The sequence below is a fragment of the Notechis scutatus genome, chromosome Z, assembly GCF_049901735.1.
Source record: "Notechis scutatus isolate UNSWTSFEM ecotype Mainland chromosome Z, rNotScu1.2, whole genome shotgun sequence".
In the NCBI taxonomy this organism is placed as follows: domain Eukaryota; kingdom Metazoa; phylum Chordata; class Lepidosauria; order Squamata; family Elapidae; genus Notechis; species Notechis scutatus.
The window spans coordinates 118,319,711-118,336,705 of record NC_142025.1 but is presented as its reverse complement, the minus strand read 5'-3'; the positions used below and the strand labels follow the sequence as shown (position 1 = coordinate 118,336,705).

At 50.1% G+C, this 16,995-nt stretch overlaps 1 protein-coding gene across 4 annotated transcripts in view; it reads right to left on the bottom strand.

Moving 5' to 3' along the window:
* Nucleotides 1-291: 291 nt before the first annotated feature.
* The window catches only part of MDP1 (magnesium dependent phosphatase 1), a 116,879-nt gene continuing 100,175 nt past the window's right edge, over nucleotides 292-16,995 (bottom strand). For 3 of the 4 annotated variants that reach the window (XM_087945719.1, XM_087945721.1, XM_087945720.1), the window contains exons 2-6: nucleotides 6,346-6,406; nucleotides 5,424-5,534; nucleotides 3,572-3,679; nucleotides 3,019-3,104; nucleotides 292-715 (exon numbers count right to left, since the gene is read on the bottom strand). In XM_087945719.1, the coding sequence (XP_087801845.1) occupies nucleotides 609-715; nucleotides 3,019-3,104; nucleotides 3,572-3,679; nucleotides 5,424-5,534; nucleotides 6,346-6,406 (473 nt within the window). In that variant the 3' untranslated portion in view covers nucleotides 292-608. Of the gene's footprint in view, nucleotides 716-3,018; nucleotides 3,105-3,571; nucleotides 3,680-5,423; nucleotides 5,535-6,345; nucleotides 6,407-6,595; nucleotides 6,890-16,995 lie in introns of those variants that run through there. The other variant, XM_087945722.1, reaches the window with a different exon arrangement.

Here is a 16,995-nt window from a genome sequence, read left to right as displayed (position 1 = left end):
ACAAATGATTGTAAGTCGAGGACTATAGCTGGCTAGGGAATTCTGGGAGTTGAAATCCACACACCTTCAAGCTGCCAAAGTTGATAAACAATGGTATATGCGAAACCAAGAGCATTAGTAGAAACGATAAAGAAAAAAGAAGATAAAGATTTTTTTGGAACTCTTTAGCTGTTTTTATTATCTTTCGGAGGTCAGGTGATGCAATCCGGGGTGACTAAAACCATCCTTTAAACCTGATCAATTGTCCCCAGTCCCTGCGCTGATTGGTAAATGGAAAAATAGATTCCCCCCCCCCAGTTTTTATTGGGATGGAAGTCACAAACACGAATGCTTTGCTGGTCTAATGCAAGGGTTTTCCCCAACACGGCCCCTTTAAGATGTGTGGACTTCAACTTCCAGAATTCCGTGCTGTCTGGGGAATTCTGGGAGTTGAAGTCCACATGTCTTAAAGGGGCCCTGTTTGGAAAATCTCGGGTCTTTTGTAGTCACAGGACGGAAAAACTCTTTTGAAGGATAAAACTGGTAGAAGACGCTGCACCACTTAAATAGATAGCGTCCATAATCCCCAGCCGATATTTCCCATGAGAGAAACCGAAGGAGATCCAGGTTTAAACTTTGTTGGCAGGAAGAGAGTTTGGACATCGTGCGAAGCTCTCTAAGCCTTCTTTGAGGAGAGAAAGAGTCATGCCTCTTGGGACAGGAACACACACAACTCCTAAGAGAAAACAACAGGAAAAAGTTATCACTCCCTATCGATTTAGCTTTCTTTAACCTCCCCAGGAACAGAGGCCACTGGTTTCAAACCTGCTGTTTTCTTTACAGGTAGTCCTCGACTTACGACTGCCAGAGGGACCGGGAAATTCGTTGCTTTAAGAGGCATGATCTGTCAATGAGGCATTCACATGACCGCGCCTGATTTTGCAACTTTTTGCAGCGGTCGTTATGAGAGATATCATGAGAGCTCGACTTGCGATAACCCTCAAGCTTCCCCAGTAACTTGGTTTGTTGGAAGCTGGCTGGGAAGGTGGCGAATGGCGATTGATTGTGTGGGACACGGTGAGCATTGTTTGTACACGACGTTCGCCAAGTGCTTCGATCACCATTGATATGGCTGCAGCGGTGTTGAGACTGTTGTAAGCGTGAGGAACGGTCGTAAGTTACTTATTTCAAGACTGTTGTTCCTTTGAAGAGTTGATCAAGTAAGGGGCGTGGGGGTGAGGACTAGCCTCACCTGGAGATCTTAGAATCATACGATAGTTCCCCTATATTAGCTCAGACACCTTTGGGTATCACAATATTTATATTCATATAGAACATTTTGATCCCACTTTTATTACTCTAGTCTATAAGTAACTAAAGGTGGCAAATGTGACTGATATTTATTCCTCCTATTTTCCCCACAACAACCCTGTGAGGTGGGTTGGCCTGAAATTGGACCGAAGACACCCATCTGGCTTTCATAGCTGAGGCGGGACAAGAACTCCCTGTCTCCTGGTGATTGGCCCAAACTCACCCAGCCGCCATTCATGCTTAAGGTGGGACCAGAACTCCTGTCTCCTGGTGATTGGCCCAAACTCACCCAGCCGCCATTCATGCTTAAGGTGGGACTAGAACTCCTGTCTCCTGGTGATTGGCCCAAAGACACCCATCTGGTTTTCACAGCTGAGGCGGGATAAGAACTCCCTATCTCCTGGTGATTGGCCCAAAGTCACCCAGCTGCCTTTCATGCTTAAGGAGGGACTAGAACTCCTGTCTCCTGGTGATTGGCCCAAAGTCACCCAGCTGCCATTCATGCTTAAGGGGGGACTAGAACTCCTGTCTCCTGGTGATTGGCCCAAAGTCACCCATCTGGTTTTCACAGCTGAGGCGGGATAAGAACTCCCTATCTCCTGGTGATTGGCCCAAAGTCACCCAGTTGACTTTCATACTTAAGGCGGGACAAGAACTCCCTGTCTCCTAGTGATTGGCCCAAAGTCACCCAGTTGACTTTCATACTTAAGGCGGATAAGAACTCCCTGTCTCCTAGTGATTGGCCCAAAGTCACCCAGCTGCCTTTCATGCTTAAGGCGGGGTTAGAACTCCCTGTCTCCTGGTGATTGGCCCAAAATCTCCCAGCTGCCTTTCATGCTTAAGGCGGGACTAGAACTCCCTGTCTCCTGGTGATTGGCCCAAAGTCACCCAGCTGCCTTTCATGCTTAAGGCGGGACTAGAACTCCTGTCTCCTGGTGATTGGCCCAAAATCTCCCAGCTGCCTTTCATGCTTAAGGCGGGACTAGAACTCCCTGTCTCCTGGTGATTGGCCCAAAGTCACCCAGCTGCCTTTCATGCTTAAGGCGGGACTAGAACTCCCTGTCTCCTGGTGATTGGCCCAAAGTCACCCAACTACCTTTCATGCTTAAGGCGGGACTAGAACTCCCTGTCTCCTGGTGATTGGCCCAAAGTCACCCAGCTGCCTTTCATGCTTAAGGCGGGACTAGAACTCCTGTCTCCTGGTGATTGGCCCAAAATCTCCCAGCTGCCTTTCATGCTTAAGGCGGGACTAGAACTCCCTGTCTCCTGGTGATTGGCCCAAAGTCACCCAACTACCTTTCATGCTTAAGGCGGGACTAGAACTCCTGTCTCCTGGTGATTGGCCCAAAATCACCCAGCTGCCTTTCATGCTTAAGGTGGGACTGGAACTCCTGTCTCCTAGTGATTGGCCCAAACTCACCCAACTACCTTTCATGCTTAAGGTGGGACAAGAACTCCCTGTCTCCTGGTGATTGGCCCGAAGTCACCCAGCTGACTTTCATGCTTAAGGCGGGTCTAGAACTCACCAGCCTAACTTTGCCAGTTGCAAGGATTGGTTTACTAGGCTGAAGAAAATTAGCTCGATTCGGTTTGTCCTATGAACAGGGACAGTCGACTCTCATTTTAGTTACCCTGTTTCACACATGGCTCTAGAATAATTAAGCTGAGGGGTTGCTTCAAGAATTGAAGGTTCTAGAGTCCGATCATGCACCTATCTTTTAAGGATACCTAGCGTGCCGACGTCATGAATATTCCGGCTTTCGTCATCGAAGAACAGCATTCGATGAAACGGGATGCCACTCTGTTGATTCAACCTGGAGAGGACACAAGGGGAGCATAGAATGGAGAATTGTAGGTCTGGAAGGGACTTCCGAGGTATTCTTGTCTGACCCCACCCCCTCTCAACGCGGGAGACCTTACACAAACCTGGTTAAACGGTTGCCCACTCAGCTCCATTCAGTCGCCCAGACTCCACCCCGCAAGGGATTATTTATTTTATTTATTCTATTTATTTGTTTGTTTGTCAAACATGTACAAAATAGCAGGTATAAGTATGAAAATTAACATGAACAAATGAAGTAAATACAAATAAATCGGGACAGTAAAACAGGGACGGTAGGCACAATATATAAATTACTTTGTGTTGAGAAGGCAAGAGAGAAGAAGGCGAAATGAGGTGAAGATAGATTTCTGGATTTGACATCAGTCTGTTCCCACTTCCCCTTCCACCTCTCCCAAATCCAGGGATAAACAAAGGCCCCCAAGTTTTTGTTTTTTTTACCTTTGGAAATGGGTGGTTTTACTGCCAGGGTAAATTTCAGTGTAGCGAAAGTAGCGATTTAAGCCGAAAAGATCTAACAGTTGCCTGGCTCCTTGGATCTCGCCTGTCCTGAGCGGGGAAAGATCAGACGCTTGAGATGAGATCCCACAACAGGGACCAATTTTTATCCCAAATAGGGTACGTTCACACAACATGCTTAACTCAGTTTGCTAAAGGAAGCCTGTTTTTTTTGAATCCCCACCAGGTACAGAAACGCCCCCTCAACAAACAAACTGGGATTGTCAGAAAGCTGTTCTCCGAATACTAGCTGAGATCGTCCTAAGCCGGGATAGTGTGTTATCTGAATGGGAGCCCTATCAAATGATGGTGTAAGACAGTCCACAACCTTGGCCATTTTAAGACCCAGGGGCTTCAATTCCCAGAATTCCCCAGCCATTTGCTTTTTGTAGCTTCTGGCCAGCACTTTAGCTTACAGGCCACCAAGTATTTAAATATATTTTTAATTAATCTCAATAATTAATATCTTCTTTTAATGACCCCATAATCCCTTGTAGGGTGGAGTCTAGCCAACTGAATGGAGCTGAATGTTTACTGTCCGGATGCCCCTCCTGTTGCCAATAAGGAGTTTAGTTCAGCAAATATATTCTCATTGTGCCGGGAGAAAGAAATATCTGCCTCTACCTATGATTGAACTCGCAGGCCCCTGATTGTGAGGCGGGAGCTCCACTCTAGGCCACCGCAAGACCCATTTTTAATTCATACCAATGAAATACATAAATAAATACTATTCGCTTGGAGTGTGTCTTACACTCTTCCTGGCCTCCTAAAATCTTAACATCTGTTCGGATTTCCAGATTTTCAGCTTTCCACTTGTTTTTTGTTGCAATTTTATACCCGTTCTTTGGCGGGCTGCAAAATGTCCTCACCGGCTCTCTGCCCATGCTCTAAAACGCTTGCCTCGTCATGCCAGCATTTATCTAGCGACCGTCTGCGATTTCAGGAATTTAAAATACAGGTAGCCTTCGACTAAAGAGCTCAAGTGGGACGGGAATTTCCATTGCTATGGGTTGCTAAGAGAATTGCCACTTGATTCTTTTTTTTGCCAAGGTTGTTAAGCGAATCAGTGCCATTAAGTGAATCATGAAGTCGTTAAACGAATCCGACTCCTTTCCCCATTGATGTCTGACAGAAGTCGGCTGGGAGGGTCCCAATTGGTGACAAGATGGCGCTCGAATTTTGATCACCTGGCTGTTCAGATGCTTCAACGGTTTTAAGCTGAGGGACTAGTAGTTAAGTGGGTTTTTCCAGTGTAGCTGTAACTTCGAATGGTCGGCTAAAGAAGTAGTTGTAACTGGAGGACTCCCTGTGAGCCAGAAAAATAACCCAGGGGCTAGGATTCCTAGGAGTCCTTGACTTATGACCACAACTGAGCCGCTGTTAGAGTGAAGCTTTTATTAAGTGAGTTCTGCCCTGTTTTGCCACCTTTCCTGCCATCATCGTTAAGTGAATCCCTGCCGTGGATATGTTAGTCACACGGTTGTTAAGTGAGTCCAGCTTCCTCGTTGACTTCGCTGTCGGAAGGTGGCAAAAGGGGATTACGTGACCCCGATGCTGCGACCATCATAAATACGAGTCAAGCTGCCAAGCGTCGGAAGGCCACAGAGGGCGTTAAGTGTGGAAAAATGGTCCCAAGGCACTTATTTCAACGCCATTGTAGTTCCGAACGGCCACTAAACAAACTGTTGTAAGCTGAGGACTACTTGTATGTGGTTAATTCACCACAGTGGTGGGTGCAAGGACGGGTGGCCTGTATTAGCGGGGAAAGTCTTAAGAGAGCAAGGCCCCGATTTACCGAGAGGCAGCTGCCATGGCGATCCCTTCGCTGTCCAACAGGTGCAGCACTTCTGGCACTTCCGGGTAGAGACGGACAGGCCGTTGATTCTGGTCTTGCACAGACCCATCGCTGGGAAGAATTCAGGCACAAAATGGACTTAGCTTGTTTCCTAACAGAGACCAAAATACTACAGGTAGTCCTTGACTTCTGACCATAGTTGGAAGGGTCATTTTCATCCCAGAATTCCCTAGCCACATGGACTTTAATTCCCAGAATGCCACAGTCAGTATCGGTGGACTTCAACTCCCAGAATTCCCTAGCAAAACTAAATGGACTTCAAAAGCCCAGAATTCCCAAGCAAGCTGGGGTAGACCCAGAATTCTCTAGCCAGCATGATGGACTTCAATTCCCAGAACTCTCTAGCCAGCATGAATGGACTTCAACTCCCAGAATTCTCTAGCCGGCATGAATGGACTTCAACTCCCAGAACTCTCTAGCCAGCATGAATGGACATCAACTCCCAGAACTCTCTAGCCAGCATGAATGGACTTCAACTCCCAGAATTCTCTAGTCAGCATGAATGGACTTCAACTCCCAGAATTCTCTAGCCAGCATGAATGGACTTCAACTCACAGAACTCTCTAGCCAGCATGAATGGACTTCAACTCCCAGAATTCTCTAGCCAGCATGAATGGACTTCAACTCCCAGAATTCAATAGGTGAACTTTTCAATTGAATTCAATTCAAATCAGGTGGTGGGTTTGTTTTTGTTTTTTTGGCTGATTGAGGAATACTGGGAGTTGAAGTCCATTAGTTCCAAAGTATTGAGAAAAAAAAACTGTTTTAAATACTTTAGAGCCAATTCCTTTTCTCGGTTTTTAAGGAAAGAAAAACGACAATATTTACAGGCAACAGACCTCTCCCCACTTTTTCCCCTCACCTATTTTTGTGGAAGGGGGGGTCCACGTGGGTGTCCACCCAAAAAGGCCACAAGGTATAATCTGCAAAAAAATTCAGACAGACTGATTTTTAGGGGGGGGAGTTTCTCTGCCCTCAAACGCTGGAGGAAGACCCTCCTGCCTTCCCCAGTCTCCCCCTCCCCTCGAGCACCCAGGCCAGTCCATCGCTCCCACTCCCCTAATCCCCAGCCGCAGCCCAGGACGATGGGGGTTGCGATTCAACCCTCTCACCCAGATCAAACACGACCAAGGCGGGGTTTCTGCACATCGCCTGCCTCTCCACGGGGTCCCCCGAGGGAGGAGAGGGGATAGGATCGGCGCAGCCACCGAGGGGCTTTCCAGCGCCCAGAGCAAAGGATTGTGCGCAAAAGGCAGGTTGCAAAGCCCGCGGGGGCGTCAGCTTCGTTGCAAGGCGGGGCGATCCTCGGTGGTTCCTAAAAATCAAACCGCGAAGTCCCGATCTCTTTGCAACCCGGCCGGCAACAAAACTCGCAGCCGGATCCAGCGCAAAGGGCGGCACTTCTCCGCTTCCTCCTCCCTGCAGTCAGCCGGTTCCTGCCCGCCTTCTTTGACGGTTAACCCTCCCCCGCCCGGAGGGAAGCTGGCCAGACGTCCGAGATCGGAGAGATCAGCCGGGCAGCAGATCCGTTGGGCTGGAGAGGGTGAAGAGGAGACGGCGCTGGGCTGCTGGAGCCCCCTCCCCGCCTCTCCAGCACGTCCGTCGTCGCTCGGAACGGTCGCTAAAGGAAGGATTGTGTGTGTGTGTGTGTGGTGTGTGTGTGTGTGTGTGTGTGTGTGTGTGTCTGTGTGTGTCTGTGTGTGTGTGTGTCGGGCGGGGGGGGTGATTGGTGCCCTCTGAGTCAGGTGGTTTTCTGGCAGACCTTTCATGACCCAGCTGGGGAACACCGTCAGGGCTAAGGGGAGTGTGGGGTTCAGCGATGAAGAGGAGCAAGGATCAAAGGTAGGAGAGAGGAGGGTCCGCTTATTATATGCTCCTCTCTTGCCACTCACCAGGAGAGGGCGAGTTCTAGTCCCGCTTTATAGCCCATCACCAGGGGGCAGTGAGTTCGAGTCCCACTTTAGCACAAAGGGCAGCTGAATGTCTTTGATCAGGCGCTTTGCCCATCATGTGAGTTGCTGACGGTTGTGTCACCCAGGATGTCCCATTTTTAAAAAAATAAATAAAAACACCTGCAATTGTACAAAGCAAAAGCAGGATATAAACCCAAAAATCCAAGGTTTTTTTTAAAACAGAATTTAAACTTGGAAGTGGATCTTCCCCAAATTTTTGTCACCCCGATAATGAAAATATATTTTAACTTTCTCCACTCAAATGTTAGTCGTCCTCACCTTAGGCCATAATTTGAGTCCAGAATTAAGATTAAGGTGTGCAGGTTGTTAAGCAGCTCATTGAAAGACCGTAGAGGGTTTTGATATCTTTTTTGCAATGGTCATTAAGTGAATCATGAAGTTAAGTGAACCGATTGCCTGCAATGGACGTTTGTCGGAAGCCAGATGTAAGATGACGTAAAATATCCTCACATGACCACGAGAGGCAGAAAATGGCGGCTGAGGCAGTCTGGTTGTCAAGCGCACAAATGACAATGCAACAGGGCATGTGTGTGTTTGTGAGTCGAAACTTGGTCTTCAGTACTTTTGGAGGGGTGGGGGTGTTCCGTCTTAGCTTCAAGCCGTTCCTAAACGACCGGTTGTAAATTGAGGATTACGGTCGTACGTCGAGGACTTAGCAAATGCAACACAAGACACACACACAAATACACCCCGGAAACCCTGCAGGCCTCAGGAGACACAAATGAAACCGTGATGATTGTGAACTGTTTATTGAACATTTATTAGCCATGACATGACGGGGATGATGGGGAAAGGGCCTCTGGAACCCGGGTGGCGAAAAACAGCAGATGCCTCCTTATCCACGTGTGGCCAGAGGGAGGCTCCACCCCCGTAACTCAAAAAAAAGCACCCCGTTCTCCTAAAACACAATCCTCCCCCCAACCTCTAGAAGGACAGTTTGTGGATAAAGAGACATGTGGGGAGGCAGCGATGCCAGGCAGCCCGTCTGGGATTCGAGAAACAGATGCGCCCGATTCTTAGAGGATTAGGGGATCCTTAGGGGAGGAGGGAAGGGGCATTAGAAGCAACACGGGGCGATTCTAGACCCGTGTTTGGCAACCGTGACAATGTTACAAAGGTGGGCTTCAACCCCCAGGATTCCCCAGATAGCCATCTTCAAATTGCCAAGGTTGAAAAACCCGGTTTTAGATGTTCAGCTCATGCCTGGGAGGACCTCAAAGCAAACTCACAAAGCTTCAGCCTCCCTGTAACATGCTGTCTTTTTCAAGTTTGGCCACGTGAAGATGGGTGGACTTCAACTCCCAGAATCTCCTAGCCAGGCTCATGAGCTTCAACTCCCAGAATTCAATAGGGGGGCCTTTTTCAATTCAATTCAGGGAATATTAGAAATCTGGTGGCCAGGGTCGGTGGTTTAAGTGAATTTGGCTTGCTGGGGATGCTGCAACGGTTGTTAGGTATGAAACGTTGGTCACAAGTCCCTTTTTTCTCCGTGCCGTTGTAACTTCCAACGGTCACTAACCGAAATGTTGTAAGTCGAGGAGGAGGACTGTTGCATATGCTAATGGAGAGTGAAGCCAAGGAACGATCATGTCAATCCGGTCCGCTTTCTAGGAGGGAAAAGAAATAATTTATTTATTTTTATTTATTTATACTTTCAAGAGATTATAAGATAAAAGGTATGAGTATGAAAATAATTATGAAAACATGAAACGGATACATATAAGAAAACAACAACAATCGGACAGGAACGGTAGGCAGGTTGGTGCGCTTATGCACCATTTAAATTTAAATTGATTGGTCTTTTCTCCAGGGTGGGGAACACAGACCAAGGGTTTTGAGGTGTCACCCTATACTTGCCTGGACTCCCACCGAAGACGTCCGCGAATGCCGTGACCGGCTCCTCGATGCTGTCGTCTTGGTAGGCGAGGATGGCAGTCACTTCCAGACCCAGGGCATCGAACCATTCTCAGCGGGGAAGGTTTGGCAGGTCTCCGTTCACCCGACAAAACTTTTAAATTTAATTGGGAAGGACCCCCTCCCCAGGACAGGGATGAGGTTCCCTTGACGGTCCTTTAGCATTATTTCCTGGGGCTTTAGCTGTTCCTTGGGAAGCCGAAAACGGCCTTCTTAATAGTTGGCCAGGACACAAGGGTCATATACGAACTTTTGTCCACCACCACATCCCCGTCGATGTCGATGGTGGTGTGGAATTTCTTGGAGCATTGCGCGCTGTAGTACCTGACGAACGTTTGGGGGGCTACCTCATGCCTGTGACTTGGCCTTCTCCTCGCTGGTGCCTCGGAAATGGCGACTTCCGGAATTCTGTCAGGGATGCACACAGTCGCATCTGGGAAACAATGGGCCTCTGGAAGCGGGAAGCTGACTGGTTGCACGGCAAGCTTTTGCGGTTTGCCCCTTCCGTCTGCATCTTTGGCAAGTGGCGTCTTTGAATCGGCATGCCACTCTGGGTGGATTGCCTCCACATGCGGCACCAAACTGGCGCCTCTCTCCCGTTTCTGGACTCCCTGCCTTCCCTTCGGAACGAGTGCGGTGGATTTTGTCACCCTCGGCTGTATTGTCTCCGTGTTCCATGCTCTCGTGATGCACGGTGGCCGCTCCGCCCGAGGGATGGCCGCTACTTGATCTCCGAATGGCAACGGCTGACCTCCTGGAGGACTCACTCGCCTTGGCCTCGTCTAGGGTGGCTTGGAACGTGAGATCAAGCTGAGCCATTAATGGCCTCCGTAGGCTTAAGTCTTTTATACCCCCAGGGAGCCTCTCTCGCATCCTTTCCGCCTCCAGATCAGCCTTGCCACAAAGTCATAGACTGTCTCACTGCCTTTTTGATCCCTGGGGTGAAACTCACATGACCAAGGCTGGTGCTGGGGGTGCATAATGTGCTCCTAGCGTGTCCTGAAGCTCCCTCCCACGTACTGCCTGCACGTCTGCGGGTGCCGAGAGGGCCGTAGCCGTTTGGAAGACGTCCCGTCCACAGGAGCTCAGGAAAAACGCTCTTCTCCTCTTGTCCGATACTGCCAGAAGGTCATTGGCTTCCCTGAAGATGTGAAAGGGACCCATGTACGACCTCCAGTCTCCTTTCGCTGGAGGGGATGGAGCTGGCCGGGCGTGGGTGGCCATCTTGGAGCGGCCGAGGCAGGTTCTCCTCCCCTTTCTGCGGTGATGGTGACGGCCGCTGGTGCCGCTTGGATGCCCAGCCTCTGTTCAGCCGCTTTGATCTCTGCAGAGCCCCCCTTCCTCGCCAGGGTTTAGTGGGGGTCAAATGAAGAGGCCGGGCCCTCAGGCGGTCACGACGGCTCTCGATGGAGTCCGTTAAGGTGTAGGTGTGGTGCCTGCCCAACAGCTCCCACCTTTAAAGATTTTCTCTCCCCCCAGGAAATTAGACCAATGATTTTAACTTGTTTCTTTTTCCCGCCCAGAAGGCGGACCGGCTTCACTCTTCATTAGCATATTAAGAAGGGACCTTGCAGGTCATCTAGTCCAACCCCAGACCCTAGGCAGGAGACTCTGCACCATTTCTGAGAAGGGGCCGTCCAAGGTCTTCAACAAAGACCCTCCTGCCTTCCCCAAGCTCCCCCTCCCCTCGACCACCCAGGCCAGTCCATCGCTCCCACTCCCCTAATCCCCAGAGGGCTGGGCTGCTGGTGCCCCCCCGCCTCTCCAGCACGTCCGTAGTCACTCAGGAACGGTCGCTAAAGAAAGGATTGTGTGTGTGTCGTGGGGGTGATTGGTGCCCTCCGAGTCAGGTGGTTTTCTGGCAGACGTTTCATGAACCAACTAGGGAACATCGTCAGGGCTAAGGGGTGTGTGGGGTTTTAGGAGGAGGAGGGAGCAGGGGGGAGAAGGGGAGGACTGTGAGGTCCTTGGGGTCCTGACCTGGGTGGTTTTCTGGCAGACGTTTCATGAGCCAGCTAGGGAACATCGTCAGGGCTAAGGGGAGTGTGGAGTTCAGCGATGAAGAGGAGCAAGGATCAAAGGTAGGAGAGAGGAGGGTCCGCTTATTATATGCTCGTCTCTTGCCACTCACCAGGAGAGGGCGAGTTCTAATCCCGCTTTTTATCCAATCACCAGGGGGCAGTGAGTTCGAGTCCCACTTTAGCACAAGGGGTAGCTGAATGTCTTTGATCAGGCGCTTTGCCCATCATGTGAGTTGCTGACGGTTGTGTCACCCGGGATGTCTCATTTTAAAAATAAAAATAAAAACACCTGCAACTGTACAAAGCAAAAGCAGGATATAAACCCAAAAAAACAAGGTTTTTTTAAAAGAGAAGTTAAACTTGGAAGTGGATCTTCCCCAAATTTTTGTCACCCCTTTAATGAAAATATCAATATTTTAACTTTCTCCACTCAAATGTTAGTCGTCCCTCACCTTAGACCATAATTTGAGTCCGGAATTAAGATTAAAGTGTGCAGGTTGTTAAGCAGCTCACCGAAAGAACGTACAGGGTTTTGATTTATTTTTTTTTGCAATGGTCATTAAGCGAATCATGATTTCATGTGAACCGATTGCCTGCAATGGACGTTTGTCGGAAGCCAGATGTAAGATGATGTAAAATATCCTCACACGAACACGAGACGCAGAAAATGGCGGCCGAGGCAGTCTGGTTGTCGAGCACGCAAATGGCGATGCAAGAGGACGTGTGTGTGTTTGTAAGTTGAAACTTGGTCTTCAGTACCTTTTTGGGGGCTCCGTCTTAGCTTTAAACCGTTCCTAAGTAACCGGTCGTAAATTGAGCATTACGGTCGTACATCGAGGACTTAGCAAAGGCGACACAAGATACCCCCTTCCCGGAAACCCTGCAGGCCCCAGGGGACACAAATGAAACCGTGACGATTGTGAACTGTTTATTGAACATTTATTAGCCACGACATGACGGGGATGATGGGGAAAGGGCCGCTGGAACCCGGGTGGCGAAAAACAGCAGATGCCTCCTTATCCACGTGTGGCCAGAGGGAGGCTGCGCCCCGTAACTCAAAGAAAAAGCACCCCGTTCCCCTAAAACACAATCCTCCCCCAACCTCTAGAAGGACAGTTTGCGGATAAACAGACATGTGGGGAGGCAGCGATGCCAGGCAGCCCGTCTGGGATTCGAGAAACAGATGCGCCCAATTCTTAGAGGATTAGGGGATCCTTAGGGGAGGAGGGAAGGGGCATTAGAAGCAACACGGGCGATTCTAGACCCGTGTTTGGCAACCGTGACAATGTTACACAGGTGGGCTTCAACCCCAGGATTCCCAGATAGCCATCTTCAAATTGCCAAGGTTGAAAAACCCGGTTTTAGATGTTCAGCTCATGCCTGGGAGGACCTCAAAGCAAACTCACAAAGCTTCAGCCTCCCTGTCACATGCTGTCTTTTTCAAGTTTGGCCACGTGAAGATGGGTGGACTTCAACTCCCAGAATCTCCTAGCCAGGCGCATGAGCTTCAACTCCCAGAATTCAATAGGGGGCTTTTTTCAATTCAATTCAAGGCATATTAGAAATCTGGTGGCCAGGGTCGGTGGTTTAAGTGAATTTGGCTTGCTGGGGATGCTGCAACGGTTGTTAGGTATGAAACGTTGGTCACAAGTCCCCTTTGTCTCCGTCCTGTTGTAACTTCCAACGGTCACTAGCGAAATGTTGTAAGTCGAGGAGGAAGACTGTTGCATATGCTAATGGAGAGTGAAGCCAAGGAACAATGATGTCAATCCGGTCCGCTTTCTAGGAGGGAAAAGGAATAATTTATTTATTTTTATTTATTTATTCTTTCAAGAGATTATAAGAAAACAGGTGTGCTTATACACCATTTAAATTTAAAATGATTGGTCTTTTCCCGGGGGAACACAGACCAAGGGTTTGAAGGTGTCACCCTATACTTGCCTTTCTGGGGCTTTAGCTGTTCCTTGGGAAGCCCAGAATGGCCTTCTTAATAGTTGGCCAGGACACGAGGGTCATATACGAACTTTTGTCCACCACCACATCCCCGTCGATGTCGATGGTGGTGTGGAATTTCTTGGAGCATTGCGCGCTGTAGTACCTGACGAACGTTTGGGGGGCTACCTCATGCCTGTGACTTGGCCTTCTCCTCGCTGGTGCCTCGGAAACGGCGACTTCCGGAATTCTGTCAGGGATGCACACAGTCGCATCGGGGAAACAATGGGCCTCTGGAAGCGGGAAGCTGACTGGTTGCACGGCAAGCTTTTGCGGTTTGCCCCTTCCGTCTGCATCTTTGGCAAGTGGCATCTTTGTATCAGCATGCCTCTCTGGGCGGATTGCCCCCACATGCGGCACCAAACTGGCGCCTCTCTCCCGTTTCCGGACTCCCTGCCTTCCCTTCGGAACGAGTGCGGTGGATTTTGTCACCCTCGGCTGTATTGTCTCCGTGTTCCATGCTCTCGTGATGCACGGTGGCCGCTCCGCCCGAGGGATGGCCGCTACTTGATGTTTGAATGGTGGCGGCTGACCTCATGGAGGACTCACTCGCCTTGGCCTCCTCTAGGGTGGCTTGGAACATGAGAAAAAGCTGAGCCATTAATGGCCTCCGTAGGCTTAAGTCTTTTATACCCCCAGGGAGCCTCTCTCGCATCCTTTCCTCCTCCAGATCAGCGTTGCCACAAAGTCATAGACTGTCTCACTGCCTTTTTGATCCCTGGGGTGAAACTCACATGACCAAGGCTGGTGCTGGGGGTGCATAATGTGCTCCTAGCATGTCCTGAAGCTCCCTCCCACGTACTGCCTGCACGTCTGCGGGTGCCGAGAGGGCCGTAGCCGTTTGGAAGACGTCCCGTCCAGAGGAGCTCAGGAAAAACGCTCTTCTCCTCTTGTCCGATACTGCCAGAAGGTCATTGGCTTCCCTGAAGATGTGAAACGGAGCCATGTACGACCTCCAGTCTCCTTTCGCTGGGGGGGATGGAGCTGGCCGGGCGTGGGTGGCCATCTTGGAGCGGCCGAGGCAGGTTCTCCTCCCCTTTCTGCGGTGATGGTGACGGCCGCTGGTGCCGCTTGGATGCCCAGCCTCAGTTCAGCCGCTTTGTGCTTTGATCTCTGCAGAGCCCCCCTTCCTCGCCAGGGCTAAGTGGGGGTCGAATGAAGAGGCCGGGACCTCAGGCGGTCACGACAGCTCTCGATGGAGTCCGTTAAGGTGTAGGGGTGGTGCCTGCCCAACAGCTCCCACCTTTAAAGATTACACCCCCCCAGGAAATTAGACCAATGATTTTAACTTGTTTCTTTTTCCCCCGCCCAGAAGGCGGACCGGCTTCACTCCTCATTAGCATATTAAGAAGGGACCTTGCAGGTCATCTAGTCCAACCCCAGCCCCTAGGCAGGAGACTCTGCACCATTTCTGAGAAGGGGCCGTCCAAGGTCTTCAACAAAGACCCTCCTGCCTTCCCCAAGCTCCCCCCTCCCCTCGACCACCCAGGCCAGTCAATCGCTCCCACTCCCCTAATCCCCAGAGGGCTGGGCTGCTGGAGCCCCCCCCGCCTCTCCAGCACGTCTGTCCGTCGCTCAGAACGGTCGCTAAAGAAAGGATTGTGTGTGTGCGCGTGTTGTGGGGGGGTGATTGGTGCCCTCTGAGTCGGGTGGTTTTCTGGCAGACGTTTCATGAGCCAGCTAGGGAACATCGTCAGGGCTAAGGGGAGTGTGGGGTTTAAGGAGGAGGAGGAAGAGGGAGGGAGGAAGAGGAGGAGAAGGGAGCGGTGAATAAAGAGAGGAGGAGGAGAAGTGTGGAGTCTGTGGAACTCTCTGAGCTGGGTGGATTTTTTGAAGACGTTTCATGACCCAACTAAGGAACATTATCAGTGCAAAGCGTTTGTTTATTATATGCCAATCAGCAGGAGAGCTGAGAGTTCTAGTCCTGCTTTAGGCATTAAAGCCAGCTGGGAAATTTCAGCCAACAACTAGAGGATGGTGAGTTCTAATTCTGCCTTAGGCAAAAAAGGACAGCTGGGTGATTTTGGGCAAATCAGAAGGGACCTTGCAGGTCATCTAGTCCAACCCCAGCCCCTAGGCAGGAGACTCTGCACCATTTCTGACAAGGGGCAGTCCAAGGTCTTCAACAAAGACCCTCCTGCCTTCCCCAAGCTCCCCCCTCCCCTCGACCACCCAGGCCAGTCCATCGCTCCCACTCCCCTAATCCCCAGAGGGCTGGGCTGCTGGTGCCCCCCCCCCGCCTCTGTAGCACGTCCGTCGTCGCTCGGAACGGTCGCTAAAGAAAGGATTGTGTGTGTGTCGTGGGGGTGATTGGTGCCCTCCGAGTCAGGTGGTTTTCTGGCAGACGTTTCATGAACCAACTAGGGAACATCGTCAGGGCTAAGGGTGTGTGGGGTTTTAGGAGGAGGAGGGAGCAGGGGGGAGAAGGGGAGGACTGTGAGGTCCTTGGGGTCCTGACCTGGGTGGTTTTCTGGCAGACGTTTCATGAGCCAGCTAGGGAACATCGTCAGGGCTAAGGGGAGTGTGGAGTTCAGCGATGAAGAGGAGCAAGGATCAAAGGTAGGAGAGAGGAGGGTCCGCTTATTATATGCTCGTCTCTTGCCACTCACCAGGAGAGGGCGAGTTCTAATCCCGCTTTTTATCCAATCACCAGGGGGCAGTGAGTTCGAGTCCCACTTTAGCACAAGGGGTAGCTGAATGTCTTTGATCAGGCGCTTTGCCCATCATGTGAGTTGCTGACGGTTGTGTCACCCGGGATGTCTCATTTTAAAAAATAAAAATAAAAACACCTGCAACTGTACAAAGCAAAAGCAGGATATAAACCCAAAAAAAACAAGGTTTTTTTTAAAAGAGAAGTTAAACTTGGAAGTGGATCTTCCCCAAATTTTTGTCACCCCTTTAATGAAAATATCAATATTTTAACTTTCTCCACTCAAATGTTAGTCGTCCTCACCTTAGACCATAATTTGAGTCCGGAATTAAGATTAAAGTGTGCAGGTTGTTAAGCAGCTCACCGAAAGAACGTACAGGGTTTTGATTTATTTTTTTTTGCAATGGTCATTAAGCGAATCATGATTTCATGTGAACCGATTGCCTGCAATGGACGTTTGTCGGAAGCCAGATGTAAAATGATGTAAAATATCCTCACACGACCACGAGATGCAGAAAATGGCGGCCGAGGCAGGCTGGTTGTCGAGCACGCAAATGGCGATGCAAGAGGACGTGTGTGTTTGTAAGTTGAAACTTGGTCTTCAGTACCTTTTGGGGGCTCCGTCTTAGCTTTAAACCGTTCCTAAGTAACCGGTCGTAAATTGAGCATTACGGTCGTACATCGAGGGCTTAGCAAAGGCGACACAAGATACCCCCTTCCCGGAAACCCTGCAGGCCCCAGGGGACACAAATGAAACCGTGACGATTGTGAACTGTTTATTGAACATTTATTAGCCACGACATGACGGGGATGATGGGGAAAGGGCCGCTGGAACCCGGGTGGCGAAAAACAGCAGATGCCTCCTTATCCACGTGTGGCCAGAGGAGGCTGCGCCCCGTAACTCAAAGAAAAGCACCCGTTCCCCTAAAACACAATCCTCCCCCAACCTCTAGAAGGACAGT